Source organism: Ornithorhynchus anatinus, chromosome 2 (genome assembly GCF_004115215.2).
Source record: "Ornithorhynchus anatinus isolate Pmale09 chromosome 2, mOrnAna1.pri.v4, whole genome shotgun sequence".
Taxonomy (NCBI): domain Eukaryota; kingdom Metazoa; phylum Chordata; class Mammalia; order Monotremata; family Ornithorhynchidae; genus Ornithorhynchus; species Ornithorhynchus anatinus.
The window spans coordinates 62741360-62758861 of NC_041729.1; the positions used below are offsets into that span (position 1 = coordinate 62741360).

General features: G+C 53.1%; 1 protein-coding gene across 2 annotated transcripts in view; it reads left to right on the forward strand.

Annotated features, from left to right (window-relative positions):
• Positions 1-2042: 2042 nt before the first annotated feature.
• NSF (N-ethylmaleimide sensitive factor, vesicle fusing ATPase) overlaps positions 2043-17502 on the forward strand; it is a 76999-nt gene continuing 61539 nt past the window's right edge. For both annotated transcript variants that reach the window (XM_029057479.1, XM_029057480.1), the window contains exon 1: positions 2043-2151. In XM_029057479.1, coding sequence (XP_028913312.1) covers positions 2140-2151 — 12 coding nt within the window. In that variant the 5' untranslated portion in view covers positions 2043-2139. The remainder of the gene's footprint in view (positions 2152-17502) is intronic.

Consider the following 17502-nt stretch of genomic DNA (forward strand, 5'->3'; position numbering starts at 1 on the left):
TTTGGGCAAGTCACTTTATTTGCTATTGTTTTAATGAGATGTTCTTCCCCTTGACTCTATTTATTGCCATTGTTCTTGTCTGTCCATCTCCCCTGATTAGACTGTAAGCCCGTCAAACGGCAGGGACTGTCGCTATCTGTTACCGATTTGTCCATTCCAAGCACTTAGTCCAGTGCTCTGCACATAGTAAGCGCTCAATAAATCCTATTGAATGAATGAATGGGCAGGGATTGTCTCTGTTACCAATTTGTCCATTCCAAGCGCTTAGTCCAGTGCTCTGCACATAGTAAGCGCTCAATAAATACGACTGAATGAATGAATGAACTTAACTTCTCTGGGCCTCAGTTACCTCATCTGTAAAATGGGGATTAAAACTGTGAGCCCCACGTGGGACAACCTGATCACCTTGTTTCCCCCAGCGCTTAGAACAGTGCTTTGCACATAGGAAGCGCTTAACAAATACCACCAAATACCAAATACCAAATACCAAATACAAAGTAATAATGATAATGGTGTTTGTTAAGCGCTTACTATGTGCCAAGTACTGTTCTTAAGTGCTTACGATGTGACAAGAACTATACTAAGTGCTGGGGTAGTTAGGTTTATCAGGTCGACGTGGGGCTCCCAATCTAAGTAGGAGGAAGAACAGGCACTGAATCCTCACTTTACAGTTGACACAACAGAGACACAGAGAAGTCAGGTGACTTGACTAAGGGCACACAGTAAGTGCTTAAGAAATACCATAAAAAGGAAAAAAAAAAGCTGGATTGGAACCCAGACGGCCCGCCTATTTGCTCCTCAATAATTGGGGTATTTTCTAAGCACTCACTATGGACTGGGCCCTGGGGTAGTTCCAAGATCATCAGGTGGGGCAAAGTTTCCATCCCAGAGGGGAGGGAGAACGGCTACTAATCCTAGCCCGTTGGTGGGTCGGAATCGTCTCTCATCTGTTGCCAAATTGTACTTTCCAAGCACTTAGTACAGTGCTCTGCACACAGTATGTGCTCGCTTAACAGAAGCAGCGTGGCTCAGTGGAAAGAGCCCAAGTTTGGGAGTCAGAGGCCATGGGTTCGAATCCCTGCTCTGCCACTTGTCAGCTATGTGACTGTGGGTGAGTCACTTCACTTCTCTGTGCCTCAGTTACCTCATCTATAAAATGGGGATTAACTGTGAGCCTCACGTGGGACAACCTGATTACCCTGCATCTACCCCAGCGCTTAGAACAGTGCTCTGCACATACCAACATTACATCATTACTTTCCAAGCGCTTAGTACAGTGCTCTGCACACAGTATGCGCTCGCTTAACAGAAGCAGCATGGGTCAGTGGAAAGAGCCCAGGTTTGGGAGTCAGAGGTCATGGGTTCGAATCCCGCTCTGCCGCTTGTCAGCTGTGTGACTGTGGGCGAGTCACTTCACTTCTCTGTGCCTCAGTTACCTCATCTGCAAAATGGGGATTAACTGCGAGCCTCCCGTGGGACAACCTGTGTCTACCCCAGCGCTTAGAACAGTGCTCTGCACATAGTTACATTATTAATACCACTGGATGAATCCCCATTTTACAGATTAGGAAACCGAGGCCTAGAAAAGTGACATGACTGGCCCAAGGTCACACAGCAGGTTGACCCCGGGCCTCCAGCCTCGCTTCCAATTACGTGTGGGGAAGGAGACTCCCCTGGGGGTACAATTTGCTAAACTGTACGGTCCAAACGCTCAGAACAGCGCTTTGCACACCGCCTGGTCTCAACGGGATTGACTGAACGAACGAGCTCCCAGACGCCTTTGCCTGCGCTCCGGGGGAGGCCCTGTCCGCGGCGGCGCAGGCGCAGAAGCATCGACCAGGCCTCCTCGGGGGGCTGCAGTGGCGCAGGCGCAGAAGCATCGACCAGATCGCCAGGCCGGCAGCGGCGCAGGCGCAGAAGCATCGACCTGGCCTCCCCGGGGCGGCCGCGGCGCAGGCGCAGAAGCATCGACCGGCTCTCCCCCCCGGGCCGGCCGCGGCGCAGGCGCAGAAGCGGCGGGCCAGGTGTGCGCGCGCCCGGGAGGCTGCGGCTGACGTGCCCCGCGGAGCGCGCGCCCGCCCGCGCGCCCCCGCCGACCTGTCAATCGGGGCAAGAGCTGCCGGCCTGGGAGGAGGAAACATGGCGGGCCGGGTGAGTGAGGGGGCCCGCAGGGGAAGGGAAGGCGCAGGACGGGTGGACAGCGCCGGGGAGGGGAGATTCAAACCTTCATGCAAACAGTCGTATTTAATGAGCGCTTCCTATGTGCGGAGCCCTGGGCTAAGCGCTTGGAATTCAGCGCCAGAGAGAGACCATCCCTACCCAGAGGGGACGGGGAGGGACCATCCCCGCCCCACCACGGGCCCACAAGTGGTCAGGCGTCAATGCCATGGAGATCAATAGAATTATAGATCCAGACCCATCATTAGTAAAATGAATAGAGTCATAAAGGATGCAGACCCAGGGGCACAGGTGCAGGGAGGAGGGGAAGGGGGGAAGAGCAGAGGGAGGAGGGGCAGGGGGAAAGGAGAGGAGAAGGTGGAGAGGTAGAGAGGAGATAGAGTGGGAGGAGAGCGTGGAGGAAAGGGGGGGAGAGGGGGAGCTTGGAGGAAAGCAGAGGAAAGAGGAGGGAGGAAGAGGAGGGGTTGGGGAGTGAAGGGGCAGGAGGGGTGGGGTAATCGAGGGAGGGAGGGAGGGGAGTGTGGGAGGAGAGCAAGGAGGAAAGGAGAGGGAAGATGGGGGCGAGCCCGTTGTTGGGCCAGGATTGCCTCTATCTGGTGCTGAATTGCAAGCGCTCAGTACAGTGCTGTGCACGCAGTAAGCGCTCAGTGACTGAACGAATGAAGGAAAGAACGAGAAGGAAGGGGAAAGAGGAGTGGGGCTGGAGGGAGGGAAGGCAAAGAGGAGTATAGGGAGGTGGAGGGAGGGAGAGGTGGGTGAGGAGGAGGAGGGGAAGGACCAGCGATGATCCTTGGTTGAGGGGCAGGGAGGGAGTTTGGGGGTGGAAGGCCATACTCAAGTTTGGGGACTGCTCAGAAGGGGCAGAGGGGAAAAGGGGCTCTGGGGGTGTCGTTCTCCCCTACCCCCTTGGGGGTTTCCTGCCTTGTCCCTCGATTGCTTTGGTGCTGGGCCGTCACTGGGTGCAGCGCGGCCCCTTCCAGGGTCGTCCCCCCCGGGCCGTGCCCCCGCTCTGGAGCTGGGAAGGAGAGGCCCCGCTCTGCCTCACCCTTCAGAGGCTGGTGACCGGGAGCTTCCTAAGGGAGGCAGGAGGTTTGCGGGAGAGATGGAAATCGAAGCTGTCGCGAAGGCGGAAGGCTGGGCGGTGTGGGACCAGGCTTCCTTTCACTCTTTGGCTTCCAGTGGATGCCGAGGGCAGGGCCGGGATGGGCACCGGGGGACTCTAGTGCATCGTACTGCCCGGCGGAAGCCGAGGGCAGGGCCAGGATGGGCACCGGGGGACTCTGAGGCATCGTACCGCCTGGCAGAAGGTGACGGTAGACCCGGGGTGGGCACTGAGGAAGTCTGATGCAGCACACCACCTGCAGAAGCCGAGGGCCGGGCCGGACACTGAAGGACTCCAGTGCGGCATACTGCCGCGTGGACTAGTGGATAGAGCCCGGGCCTGGGAGTCGGAAGGACCTGGGTACTAATCCCAGCTCTGCCCCTTGTCTGCTGTGTGACCTTGAGGAAGTCACTTCGCCTCTCTGGGCCTCAGTGCCCCCATCTGGAAAATGGGAATTAAGACGGCGAGCCTTCTGCGGGACAGGGACCGTGTCCAACCCGATTATCTTAGAACAGTGGCTGGCATAGAGTAAGCCCCTAACAAATACCATGATAGTAATTATTCTTATAGCGCCTGGCTTATACCGCTTAGGGCAGGGTCAGAGTGGGCACTGAGGAACTCTAATGTAGCCTGCCGCCTGGCAGAAGCCAAGGGCAGGGGCGGAGGAGGAGAGGGGGGCTCTGAGGGATTCTGATGCAGCATCCCGCCTGGCAGAAGCGTATGGATTTCCCCACGGCACTGAGCAGCATAAACCGCTCCTCATTCTGCGACCGCACTGCCCACAGCCTAACAGTGAACATTAACTGCATCACTCTGTGGGGAGGGAGTGGGGATGGAGTTGGTTCTCGACAGATATGCGTGTGTCTTTTTTGCGGGCGTGTATATCTAGCTGCCCTGCGTACTCAAGTCGACACTACTGTGAATATGTGCAGGAGACCGAAAAGGCAATGCGACACAGTCCTGAGCGCGTTGTGTACGCACCGTGCGTGTACTCTCCGTAGCCCCCAACACTGGCGTATTTCCTTTTCCCATCACAGATTTCTCAACGGTGGTAGGGTGGTTTGGAGAGGGCAACTCGACCTAGTGGAAAGAGCAGGGGGCTAGGAGTCAGGAGACGATCAGTCAGTCAGCGTGTTTGTTCAGCACCTACTGCGTGCAGATGGATCAGTCGTATTTATCGAGTGCTTTCTGTGTGCAGCGCAATGTACTGCTCGGGAGAGTACAATGTAGCAGAGTTGCTAGACGTGTTCCTGCCCACAACGAGCTTACAGTCTAAGAGAGGGACACGGACAGTATGAATAAATATATTACGGATTTGTACATAAGAGCATAAGTTTCTGTAGAGGTGGGTGGGCCATCACTGGAGGTCCTCGAGGAGTGGGAAACCATGGACCGAAGGGTTTTATAAAGAGAAAAAATGACCCGGGAGTGGAAAAATGACTGGAGTGGGGTGAGACAGGAGGCAGGGCGGCCAGCAGGGAGGCCGATCCGGTCGTCAAGGCAGAATAGGATAAATGCTTAGATTAACACGGTAGCATTTTTGGACGGAGAGGAGAGGTGGATTTTAGCCGTGTTGTGAAGGTCGAACCGACAGGATTTAGTGACAGATTGAATATGTGGGTTGGATGAGAGAGATGAGTCGAGGATAACGCCAAGTCTGTGTGGGCTTGAGGGACAGGGAGGATGGATGGTGGTGCTGTTTACAGCGAGCGAAGGACAGGGTTTGGATAGGACTATGTAGAGTTCCGTTTCGGGCATGTTAAGTTCGAAGTGTCGGTGGGACGTTCAGGCAGAGGTGTCTTGAAGGCAGGAGGAAATACAAGATTGCAGAGGAGAGAGATCAGAATCGAGCTGAGGGCTTGGGAGAATACAGTAGACCAGAGTTGGTAGCCACGTTTCCTGCCCACAACGAGCTTTCAGTCTAAGGGGGAGACAGACGTGAAAATAAATTGCAGATATGGACGTAAGTGCTGTGGGGCCGAGGGTGGCATGAATATCGAGTGCTTCATGGATGCAGATGCAAGTGCAGAGGCGCCGCAGAAGAAGGGAGGAGTAGGGGAAATGAAATGAGGTGGGAAAATGGTGATCTGAACAAGGTTCTGCTGCTATGCTGTGTGACTTTGAGCATATCATTTAACCTCTCTGGGCCTCAAGTGCCTCCGTAAAATGGGAATAAATTAATATGCCCATGCCTGGTACCTTTTATTTTGTAAACCCTTCGTACCACGGGGACTGTGTCCAATCTGCTGACCATGTGTCTACCCCAGGATGAGCCCAGGGCTCTGCACATAGGAAGTGCTGAATAACTACCATTGTTCAAGGCACCCGTATGCACTGGGGGACCACCAAAGAAGGCTACCGAAGTAATTTTGGATACGATGAGAGTCTAACCAGTTGTTCGTAACACTCCAGCCATCTCTTGAACACACTGTCCACCACCGAGGATTAGGACTAATGAAGAATACTTCACCTGCCTCCATGTAGGAGTAGTTGTAACAATAAGAGCAGTTGGTTTGGTTTCCAGTGGCTTCTTCCCCACTGCTTTCAAACACGCCTGTGTCTCCCCTATCCTAAAAAGGCCCACTCATCGCCTTCAACTCCTGCCTACCTTTCCTCTCCAAACTCCTTGAGCAAGTTGTCTACACCTGCTGTCTCCAGTTCCTCTCCTCCAGTTCCCTCCTTGACCCCCTTCAATCTGGCTTCCATCCCCTTCACTCCACAGAAGCCGCCCTCTCAAAGGTCACCGGTGATCTCCTCCTTGCCCAATCCAACAGCCTCTATTCCATCCTAATCCTCCTCGACCCCTCAGCTGCCTTGGACACCGTTGACCATCCCTTTCTAGGAGCATTATCCAACCTCGGCTTCACCGACTCTGTCCTCTCCTGGTTTTCCTCTTATCTTTCTGGCTGCTCATTCTCAGTCTCTTTTGCTGGTTCCACTTCTGCTTCCCACCCCCTAAATGTGAGGGTCCCTCCAGGTTCATTTCTGGGTCCCCTTCTATTCTCCGTCTACACCCATTCCCTTGGAGAACTCATTCACTCCCAAGGCTTCAGTTAGCACCTCCACCCGGTTGATTCCCAAATCTAGGTCTCCAGCCCTGATCTCTCTCTCTCTGCTGCCTCGCACTTCCCTCTGCCTTGAAGACGTCTCTTGGATGTCCTGCTGACGTCTCAAACTTAACACGTCCCCAATAGAGCTCCTTATCTCCCCCCCAAACCGTACCCTCCTCCTCACTGTCTCATTACCGTAGACCGCCCCACCGTCCTTCCCTTCTCACAAGCCTGTAACCTTGGTTGTAACCTTGTAGCCTTGACTCCTCTCTCATTCAACCCACCTCTTCAGTCTATCACTGAATCCCGTCGGTTCAATCTTCACGACATCACTAAAACCGCCCTTTCCTCTCCATCTAAATTGCTACCCCATTAATCCGAGCACGTGTCCTATGCCGCCTTGAGTACCGTATCAGCCTCCTTGCTGACCTCCCTCTCTCCTGTCTCTCCACACTTCACCCTGCTACCCTGATCCTTCTTCAGCAGAACCATTCGGTCCGTGTTTCCCCGCTCCTCGAGAACCTCCAGTGATTGCCCATCCACCTCCACATCAAACAAAAACTCCTCACCGTCGGCTTTAAAGGACCCAGTCAGCGCACTCCTGCTACAACCCGGCCCTCACACTTCGCTCCTCTAAGGCCAACCTACCCACTGTACCTTGATCTCATCTATCTCGCTGCCGACCTCTCGCCCACATCCCGACTCTGGCCTGGAATGCCCTCTCTGTTCCTGTGTGACAGACAATGATTCTCCCCGCCTTCGAAGCCGTCTTGAAGGCACATCTCCTCCAAGAGGCCTTCCCTGATTAAGCCCTCCTTTCCTCTCCTCCCACTCCCTTCTGTGACTTGCTCCCATTATTCAGCCCACAGCACTCACGTACATATCTATAATTTAGTTTTATCACTGTCCGTCTCCCCCCCTAGACTGTAAGCTTGTTATGGGCAGGGAATGTATCTGTTTTATTATTGTACCGTACTCTCCCAAGCGCTTAGTACAGTGCTCTGCACAGAGTAAGTGCTCAATAAATGACTGATCAATAGCAGTAGCAGTAGTAGTAATAACAATAATCATAATGTTGGTATTTGTTAAGCGCTTACTATGTGCCGAGCACTGTTCTAAGCGCTGGGGGAGATTCAGGGTCATCAGGTTGTCCCACGTGAGGCTCAGAGTCTTCACCCCCATTGTACAGATGAGGTGACTGAGGCAGCGAGAAGTGAAGTGACTCGCCCAAAGTCACCCAGCTGACAGGTGGCGGAACCGGGATTAGAACCCATGACCTCTGTAGTAGCAGAAACAGCAGGAACAGTAATGGCGTGAGCACCTTTGGGTGCGGTGCACTTCAGCCAAGCGCTTGGGCTTGTACAGATCTCTCCGGGCCTCAGTTTCCTCATCCTCACAGTGGGTTTAGATGCCTGCTCTCCCTCCGTCTAGACTGGATCTGATTATCTTGTGTGCATCCCTGTGCTCAGCACAGCGTTTTGGCCCCGAGTGAGCGCTTGTTAAACACCATTATTATTCTGCCGACGGAAGCAAGACACTTCCCTTCTCTCAAGGGACTCACCCTCCATCAGGGGAGGCGGGCAGATGGCCACCCGTGCACTTAGACCCTGGAGAAATGGCAAGGCTCCTGAGGGGGATGAAAGCGGTTGAAAAGCCATGGTCACGGTCACCGGACAGAAGCGAGGTGGGCAACGGCAAGGCGTTTTGGAGATGCAACTGACGTATAGGGTCACGGGGTCAGTCACAGAGGGCGCTCAGTAAATGCCATCCGGCTGGACACTGAGAAGCTTAATATTTATTGAGGTATTTGTTAAGCACTGTCCTAAAGTACGGTGGTAGATACGGGATCATCGGGTCCCACATCGGGCTCACAGTCTAAGCAGGAGGGAGAACAGGGATTGAATCCCCATTTGCAGATTGAGGGACCTGAGGCTCAGAGACGTTCAGCGACTTGTCCAAGGTCACCCAGCGGACGAGTGGCAGGGTCAGGATTAGAACCCAGGCCCCCTGAGCCCCAGATCGGGGCTCTTCCCACTATGCCCTGCCGCATCCGAGCGTGGCTCATCTCCTGGAAGCACGGAAGCTCCCTCGCCCATCTGTAGCCCAGCTGGTGAGCACAGCCAGGAGGCGGAGGAGGCAGATAATAATAATAATGTCGGTATTCGTTAAGTGCTTGCTATGTGCCTCCCCCGTTTAAACTGTGAGCCTGTCACTGGGCAGGGATTGTCTCTATCTGTTGCCGAATTGTCCATTCCAAGCGCTTAGTACAGTGCTGTGCACATAGTAAGCGCCCGATAAATGCTACTGAATGAATGAATGAATATGTGCCTAGCACTGTTCTAAGCACTGGGGTAGATACAAGATCATCAGGTTGTCCCACGTAGGGCTCAGTCTTCACCCCCATTTTAAAGATGAGGTAACTGAGGGACAGAGAAATTAAGTGATTTGCCCCAGGTCGCACAGCGGCGGAGCCGGGATTAGAACCCATGACCTCTGACTCCCAAGCCCGGGCTTTTTCCACCAAGACGAGATGTCCTCGGGCGGCACGTGGGCTGAACAACGTGACCTCGTAAATAGGACCGGGCCCGGGGAGGGGGAGAAGGACCTGGGTTCTAATGCCGGCTCTGCCGCTTGTCTGTTGTGTGACCTTGGGTAAGTCACTTCACTTCTCTGCCTCAGTTCCCTCAACTGTCAAATGGGGATTAAGACCGTGAGCCCCATGTGGGACACGGGCTGGGTCCAACAGCATTTAGAACAGTGCCTGGCACATAGTAAGTGCTTAACAAATACCCCCGATATTATTACTATTAATAACAGAAGTGTTGGGTGCAAGCGGCGCATTCGGGTTCAGATGGAATCGCGTGGGAGAGTTCGCCAGCTGTCTTCTCAGGAGAATAATAACCGTGGCATTTGTTAAGCGTTCACTACGTGCCAAGCGCTGTGCCAACTGCTGGGGTAGATACAAGATCATCAGGTCCAGACAGGCCGGGGTGGGGGGCTGGGTCGGGGCAGGTAAGTAAGTGCTTGTAGTAATAATAATGATAATAACCGAGGTATTTGTTAAGAGCTTATTATATGCCAAGCACTGTTCTAAGCACTGGGGCTCAGAGTCCAGGTAGGAGGAAGAACTGGTATTGAATCCCCATTTTTCAGATGAGGAAACTGAGGCCCAAAGAAGGGAAGTGACTCGCCCAAGGTCACACTGCAGGCAAGTGATGGAGCTGGGAGGAGAACGCAGGTCCTCTGACTCCCGGGTCCGGGCTCTTTCCATTAGGCCACCCTGCCTAATGACTACCAGAGGGGCAGGGAGCGGGCCGGGCTGTGTGTGCTCAGTAAGCACCGCTGATTGGCCGTTCTTGCAATCGAAGAACAGCATTCCTTCATTCAATGGTATTTATTGAGCGCTTACTGTGTGCAGAGCACTCTACTAAGCGCTTGGAATGTACAATTCCGTAACAGAGACGATCCCTGCCCGACGACGGGCTCACCGTCTCTAGGGCGTTGGCCGCGGGGGCAAGACGTGGGCTCCCTGCCCCCTGCAATCGATCGCGAGCGCCTGCAAGGAGCCCGCGCTCCTTCTCTCCCGGCTGCTCTTGCCCAGTGCTTAGTACCGTGCCCCGGACACGGAGCGGCCGACGAAGAATACGGCTACTGCTCCTCAAGGCGCTCGCGATCGCGTCGGGGAAGTAGCTGGACGGAAATGGCTCACAAATGAGGGAGGGGTAGGACGAAGGACAAAGGTGAAGCAGGAAGTCGTACATCAGAGCGAAGTGGCTGAAGAAAAAAAAGATCACGTGAAAGAATCCAGGTCCCTAGAGATAGTGGAAGTGCCGAGGAGGAGGCGTATAACGCGCTGGCGGTAGAGAAATTGGTAGGGGCTTGGAAGAGAGCAGTCTGGGGATCTCGAGGAGAGCGGCCTTGGGGGGCTTGCAGAAGAGGGAATGAATTGGAAATGTGATACGGTAAGAAACTGAAGACTATCAGAAGGAGCATGTCGTGCTGGAAAGAGTTTGGGCCTGGGCGTCAGGGGACCTGGCTTCCCGTTCCAGCTCTGCCACTTGTCTGCTGTGTGGCCTTGGGCAAGTCACTTCATTGGGCCTCAGTTACCTCATCTGTAAAATGGAGGATAAGACTCTGAGCCCCATGGTTGTGTCCAACGTGATTAGCTCGTGTCTACCCCAGTAATTAGTATGGTGTCTGGCACGGTCAGTGCTCAATATGCACCATCGATTGATTGGATGATTAACAAATACCATTTAAAAATAAAAAAAGGACTGTGGAACCTAGGGTATGTCCCAAGGCTGAATGTCCATCGTGTGTTTTCATTTTCTCCGGAAGCTCACTGTGGGCAGAAAATGTCTTTACCAACTCACTGTGGGCAGAGAATGTCTCCACCAACTCTGTTTATGTTGTCCTCTCCCAAGCGCTTTAGTAGAGTGTTTTGTACAGAGTAAATGCTCAATAAATCCCATTGATCGATTAATAAGTGCACCCGCTCTTTGTGCCCAGAGTCAGGTAAATATCACCCCCAAATCCTTTTCAGTGCATTGAGGGAGGCTTAGGTCTTGGTGGTGAGAGCGTCTCCCTCCCAGGGGCGGGTGTGAATGGTCCCAGGCACCTCCCCCTCCACACAACCGCAAACCCCCCCTTAGATGTTCCAGGGAGACCCCGGCCCCAGTCGGAACCTCCTCAGAGCAGGGCGCGGCTGACCCGGTTCTCCAGTCTTCGCTTTCCGGGTCTCCCCGTCCCAGACCCCAACGGTCTGTCACTCCCTGAGGTCCCGCCCAGGTTTTCAAATTACCCCCCTGCATTTTTTCCGGGTAAGTGGGCTCCCCTCTGTGAATGGCCTCGCTCCTTCCCTCCCTCGCGACCTTAGGTCTGAGCGGCCTCTCCGGCAGGTACCGCTAGGCCCCACCTGGTCTCCCTGGGTCCATTTGTGCGGGCCGCGACTGAAGCTGCTTCTCTGCCCCTGCTGCCCGAACCCCAACCGTTCCCCCCAGCCAGAAATTCCCTCCTCACCCCTTCCCCTGACTTCCAACCCGCAGCTCTCCCTCATCCCTTTTGTTCCTGCCTCAGTTCTGTGGGGGGCCCATGGAAACTGCTGGCCTGGATCGCAGCCCTCTAGCCATCCCTGAGCCCCGACTCTCCCCTGAGGATTCCCCACTGATCCCTTCTTGCTCATTTGCTTTCTGTTCTTCTGCCCAGCTTGTGGCTGGGGGGAGCGGCGGGGGAGGCCCAAGGGCCTAATCCCGCTCCCTAATCCCGCCCATCAGTTCCTAGTAGCGACTGAGAGCCTCCTGGAAGTGGCAGGCCATTGGCTGAAGCGCTTGGGAGTGTTGGGTGGTCCTACCAGACGCGATCCTTGCCGTCAAGGAAGCCCTCTACCTCTGGACCATCATGGTGGCTGTCCCTCACCCCTTCCTCCACCTACACTCACCCCCATTCTCTCCCAGTGCAATGCCCCACGCCCCCCACCAGTCAGTGTGATCTACAGGCATCCCCTGTTAATCTCGGAAAGTCATCGGCCCTCACGCTCCGCCCCCCTGCACCTGCATCCCCTCCTCCCCGCCCGCCGGGCTTCCCAACCCTTCCACCCCGCCTTGGCCCCCGTGTTCATTCATTCATTCGTGCAGTAGTTTTTATTGAGTGCTTACTGTGTACAGAGCACTGTACTAAGCGCTTGGGAGAGTACAATATAAAGGCTCCCTGCTTTTGAACTGCCTCACTCAGGCCTGTGGACCCACACACCTCCCTCCACCCCGGGCCCCCTGACCCCTCCATCCTGCTTCAGCCCCCGCATGCGTCCCTGCGGACTCTCTACCTCCGAACCTCCTCGCCTGGGGACCCGGACCCTGCCACCCTCCTCCCCAGCCCACTTCAGCCCCTGCAGACTCCCCACCACTGAACCTCCCCCAGCCCGGGCCTGTGGTCCGCTCACACGTCGAGTCACCCTTGATTTCTGGAGCTGTTCCGACCGATGCCCGAGTCCGAATCGGGAACTGGGGGAAGCCGGACCACCGTCAACCCCGTTCCCCATCGTGGGCACGGAGAGACGTTCTCTTGCCGTGCGGGTGCGATGGCCACGCAGGGGGCGAGGCTCCGCTTTACAGGCTGCTGCTCACTACCCCTGTCTCTGCTTGAGTTCTCTTAGTTGGACGTGGCAGAAATAGTATTTACTGAGCACCCCTGGGTGCTGAGCCCTGGGGAAGCTACAAAGCAATGAACGACCCGTTTCCCCCACCTCCCCCCACAAGAAGCTTGCATTCTAAGGGGGAGACTGACACAAATAGGGTAATCAGAAGATAGACTCGAATGTCCAGTTGAATAAAGACTAGTAGAGTGACCCAGTGGCAAGAGTCCAGGCGTCTGAGGACTTGGGTTCTAATCCCGGCTCCACCAGAGTCTTGCTGGAGCAAGTGACCTGGGGCAGTTAGGGCAAAACTGGGCCTCAGTTTTGTCATCTGTAAAGTGGAAATTCAATGCCAGTGCTCCCTCCTACTTAGACTGTAAGGCCCATGAGTGACAGGAACGGTGTCCAAACTGATGTTCTTGTATCTACCCCACTGCGTAGAACAGTACTTGACAAATACGTGGTAAGAACATAATAGCAGTAGTGATGAAAATGAGAAAGAGATGTGCAAAAATGGGGATCACTAAGAACTCAAGTGGTTAGGTTGGCAGGTGGATTGATGTGACCCGGGGATCCCGGGAGCTAATCGGGAAGCCTTCATCCATCAGTCAGTTGTATTAATTGAGCACTTTCTGAGTGCTGAGCACTCTACTAAACTTTTGGGAGAGTACAGTTTAAAAGAGTGGGTAGACACGTTCTCTGCCCGCAACGAGCTTACAGTCTAGAAGGGGAGATAGACCTTATAAATAGATAATAATGGATATACACATAATCATACTTATTGAGCGCTTCCTAAGTGCAAGGCACTGGGCTAAGCACTCAGAGAGTGCAGCGCGACAATATGACAGACGCATTCGCTGCCCATAATAGTTTAGAAGGGGAGACAGACATCAATATAAATAAATAGATTGCTGGGGGCAGGGGTGGTCAATAAAGGTATCAAGTCAGGGCGATGCAGAAGGGAGTGGGAAAAGAGTAACTGAGGGTTTCGGGAAGGCCTCTTGGAAGAGATGTGTCTTCAGCAATGCTTTGAAGGTGGAGAAGATAATTGTCAGGTATGAAGAGGGAGGGAGTTCTAGGCCAGAGGCAAGACTTGGGCGAGAGGTTGGTGGGGAGATATACAAGATCGAGGTACGGTGAGTAGGTTGATATTAGAGGAGCGGTGTAGTAGGAGAGTAACGAGGTGAGGTCGGAGGGAACTGGATGATAGAGTGCTTTAAAGCCAGTGATGAGGAATTTTTGCTAGATATGGAGGTGGATGGGCAATCGCTGGAGTTTCTTGAGAAGGAGGGAAACGTGGACTGAAGATTACTTTAGAAAAATGTCTGGGCAGCAGAGTGAATTGCGGACTGGAGTGAGGAAAGACAGGAGGCAGGGAAATCAACAAGGAGGCTGATCCAGTAATCAGGGCGGAACAGGATAAGCGCTTGGATTAATGTGAATAGCAGTTTGGATAGAGAGGAAAGGGCGGATTATAGCGATGTCTTTAAGGTTGAACCGACAGGATTTAGTGACAACGAATATATGGGTTGAATGAGTCGGGGATAACGAGTCCAGGCTTGTGAGACAGGATGGATGGTGGCGCTGTCTGCAGTAGTGGGGTAGTCACGGGGAGGACAGGGTTTGGGTGGGAAGATAAGGAGTTCTGTTTTGGACACGTTAAGTTTGAGATGTTGAGGTGTTCATCCAGTTAGAGCTGTCCTGAAGGTAGGAAGAATTATGAGACTGCAGAGAAGGAGAGAGATCAGAGCTGGAGATGTAGATTTGGGAACCAGCCGCGTAGAGATGGAAGTTGAAGCCATGAGAGCGAATGAATTCTCCAAGGAAGAGGGTGTAAATGGAGAATCAAAGGGGACCCAGAACTGAGCCTTGAGGGACTCCCACAGTTAAGTGGTGGGAGGCAGAGGAGGAGCCCGTGTAAAAGATCGAGAATGAGTGGCCAGAGAGATGGGAGGGGAACCAGAGGAGGACAGCGTCAGTGAAGCCGAGATAGGATAATGTTTCCAGGAGAAATGGGGGTCGACAGTGTAGAAGGCAGCCGAGAGGTGGAGGATGATTAGGATGGAGTAGAGGCAGTTGAATTTGGTAAGAAGGGGATCATTAGTGACCTTTGAGAGGGCGGTTTCTATTGAGTGAAGGGGTTTGGAAGTCAGACTGGAGGGGCTCAAGGAGAGAATTGGAGGAGAGGAACTTGAGACCGTGGGTGTAGACAAGTCACTCAAGGAGTTTGGAGAGGAATGATAGGACGATAACTGGGGGAAGCCATGGATGAAGGGAGAGTTTTTAATTTTTTTAGGGCAGGATAGGCATGGTTATGTTTGATAGCAGTTGGGAAGGAGCCATTGGAGAGCGAACAGTTGAAGATGGTGGTCACGTGGCCTAGTGGATAGAGCACAGGCCTGGGAGTCAGAAGGACCTACATTCTAATCCCGGCTCCGCCACGTGTCTGCTGTGTGACCTTGGACAAGTCACTAACTTCTCTGGAAAGGTCAAGTCATCAGTAAAATGGGGATTAAGAATGTGAGCCCCATGCGGGGCAGGGACTGTGTCTAACCTGATTAACTGGTAACTACCCCAGAGCTGAAAACAGTGCTTAGCACTTAGTAATCACTTGACAAATACCTTAATAATTGTTATTTTCAGGGAGGGAAGAAAGGAAGAGGCAAGTGCTTTGTTAAGGTGTGAAGGGAAGGGATGGAGACTTGTGGGAGGAAGTGAGATTTCAGGAGGGCTGTGATGGTGGGAGAGCTGGGATCTGGCAGATGTAGGGGGAGAGGGAGTTCCAAGCCAGAGGAACGGCGTGAGCGAGAGGGTAGAAGGGAGAGCGCGAGAGGAAGGTGGAGTTAGCAGAGGAAAGTGGAGGGGATGAAGACAGCAGGGAGTGCCTGGTGGGAAAGGGAACACAGATGAGTTGAGGAACGTTCTTGCTGACCTTGGTGATCCAGACGATAACACCTCAGTGTCAAAGTGCGGACTGACCGCTCCAAAGAGCCGCATCAGCCAGAGAGGCCGTGTTGCCCGGTTAAGCCCTCTTTTCCCCTCCCTTGTGCGTTCCTCTCTGGGCACTTGCTATTCTCCCCACCCTCAGCCCCACAGCACTTACGTCCATGTCCGTAATTTATTTATGTGAACTATGTAAATGATTATGTGTTTATAATTACATAAATCGTAATTCGGTCCCCCCTCTAGACTGTGAGCTTGTCACTGGCCGGGAGCGGGTCTACTAACGCTAACTCGGTCGTATCGTACTCTCCCAAGGGTTTAGTACAGGGCAGTGAACAGAGTAAGTGCTCAATAAATACGATTGATTGGGGCATGTGATTGACGAGAAGACCCTAAGTGCAAAAAATCCTCGAGAGACTGAGTGTCTTGGGGTCGGGGTCTGGGGTGCTGGCTACCCTAAATGCAAACAGCTGGAACCTGTCTTGTGTTTGCCCAAGCACTCAATAGTAGGGGTAGTAGTAATACTATTTATTAATCATTTAGTGTGTGCAAAGCATTGCCCTGAGCATTGGGAGAGAATTCACAGGTGGGAATTGGACTCGATCCCCGTCCCTAGGGGGGCTCACAATCTTAGAGCATAAATGGGAGAAGGGATGGAGACAGATACATCAGAAACAGTCGACCACTCAGTCAGTGGTATTTATTGGGCACCTACTTTGTGCAGAGCGATGGACTCAGCTTGGGAGAGGACACTGCCACAGAGTTGGTAGACGTGTCCCCTGCCCTCAAGGACCTGTTGCCATTGTTTTTATGAGATGTTCTTCCCCTTGACTCTATTTATTGCCATTGTTCTTGTCTGCCTGTCTCCCCCGATTAGACTGTAAGCCCGTCAAAGGGCAGGGACTGTCTCTATCTGTTGCCGATTTGTACATTCCAAGTGCTCTGCACATAGTAAACGCTCAATAAATACTACTGAATGAATGAATGAATAGTATGGAGGGACCAAAATGCCCTGAAAACCTTCAGACCCGGCGGTGAACAACTGAGATGTTCAAGTCAGGATAATCTGGGAAGAAAATTAGATTTGATCAACAGTATGGGATTTTCAGACATGTCCAGAAATCTTGATTTTTAGGCAACCAGTTTGGGAGAAGGTGAGGGTTTTTGCTTATGGAAATTAGATGATGTGTTCCTAACCCTCTAGACTTAGATACATATCCATAATTTCTTTATTTATGTGAATTATGTAAGTGATTATGTACTTAAAATTACATAAATTATAATCCAGTCCGCCCTCTAGACCGTGAACCTGTCGTGGGCCGGGAGCAGGTCTCCTAACTCTAACTCTGTCGTATCGTACTCTCCCAAGGGCTTAGTACAGTGCAGTGTACAAAGTACTCAGTAAATACGATTGGTTGATTGGGGCATGTGGGTCAGTTCTTGGTCCCCTTCTATTCTCCATCTATCCTCACTCCCTTGGTGAACTCATTCGCTCCCACGGCTTCAACAGTCATCTCTACGCGGATGATACCCAAATCTCCCTCTCCTCCCCGTTCTCTCTCCCTCCCTCCGGGCTGGCATCTCCTCCTGCCTTCAGGACGTCTCCACCTGGATGCCCTCACTCAACAAGTCCAAGACTGAGCTCCATATCTTCCCTCCCAAACCCTGTCGTCTCCCCGACTTTCCCGTCCATAGTGACTGTGGACGGCACTACCATCCTTCCCGTCTCACAGGCCCGCCACCCTGTTGTTATCTCTGACTCCTCTCTCTCATTCACCCCACACAGCCAACCCGTCACCAAAACCTGCCGGTCTCACCTTCGCAACACCGCCAAGATCCACCCTTTCCTCTCCATCCAAACCGCTACCATATTAGTACAGTCACTCATTCTATCGTGACTGGATCACTGCATCGGTCTCCTTTCTGATCTCCCAACCTCCTGTCTCTCCCCACTTCAGTCCATACTTCACTCTGCTGCCCGGATTATCTTTCTACAGAAACGTTCTGGGCATGTCACCCCCTTCCTCAAAAGTCTCCAGTGGTTGCCTATCTACCTCCGTACCAGCAAAAACTCCTCACTGTTGGCTTCAGAGATCTCC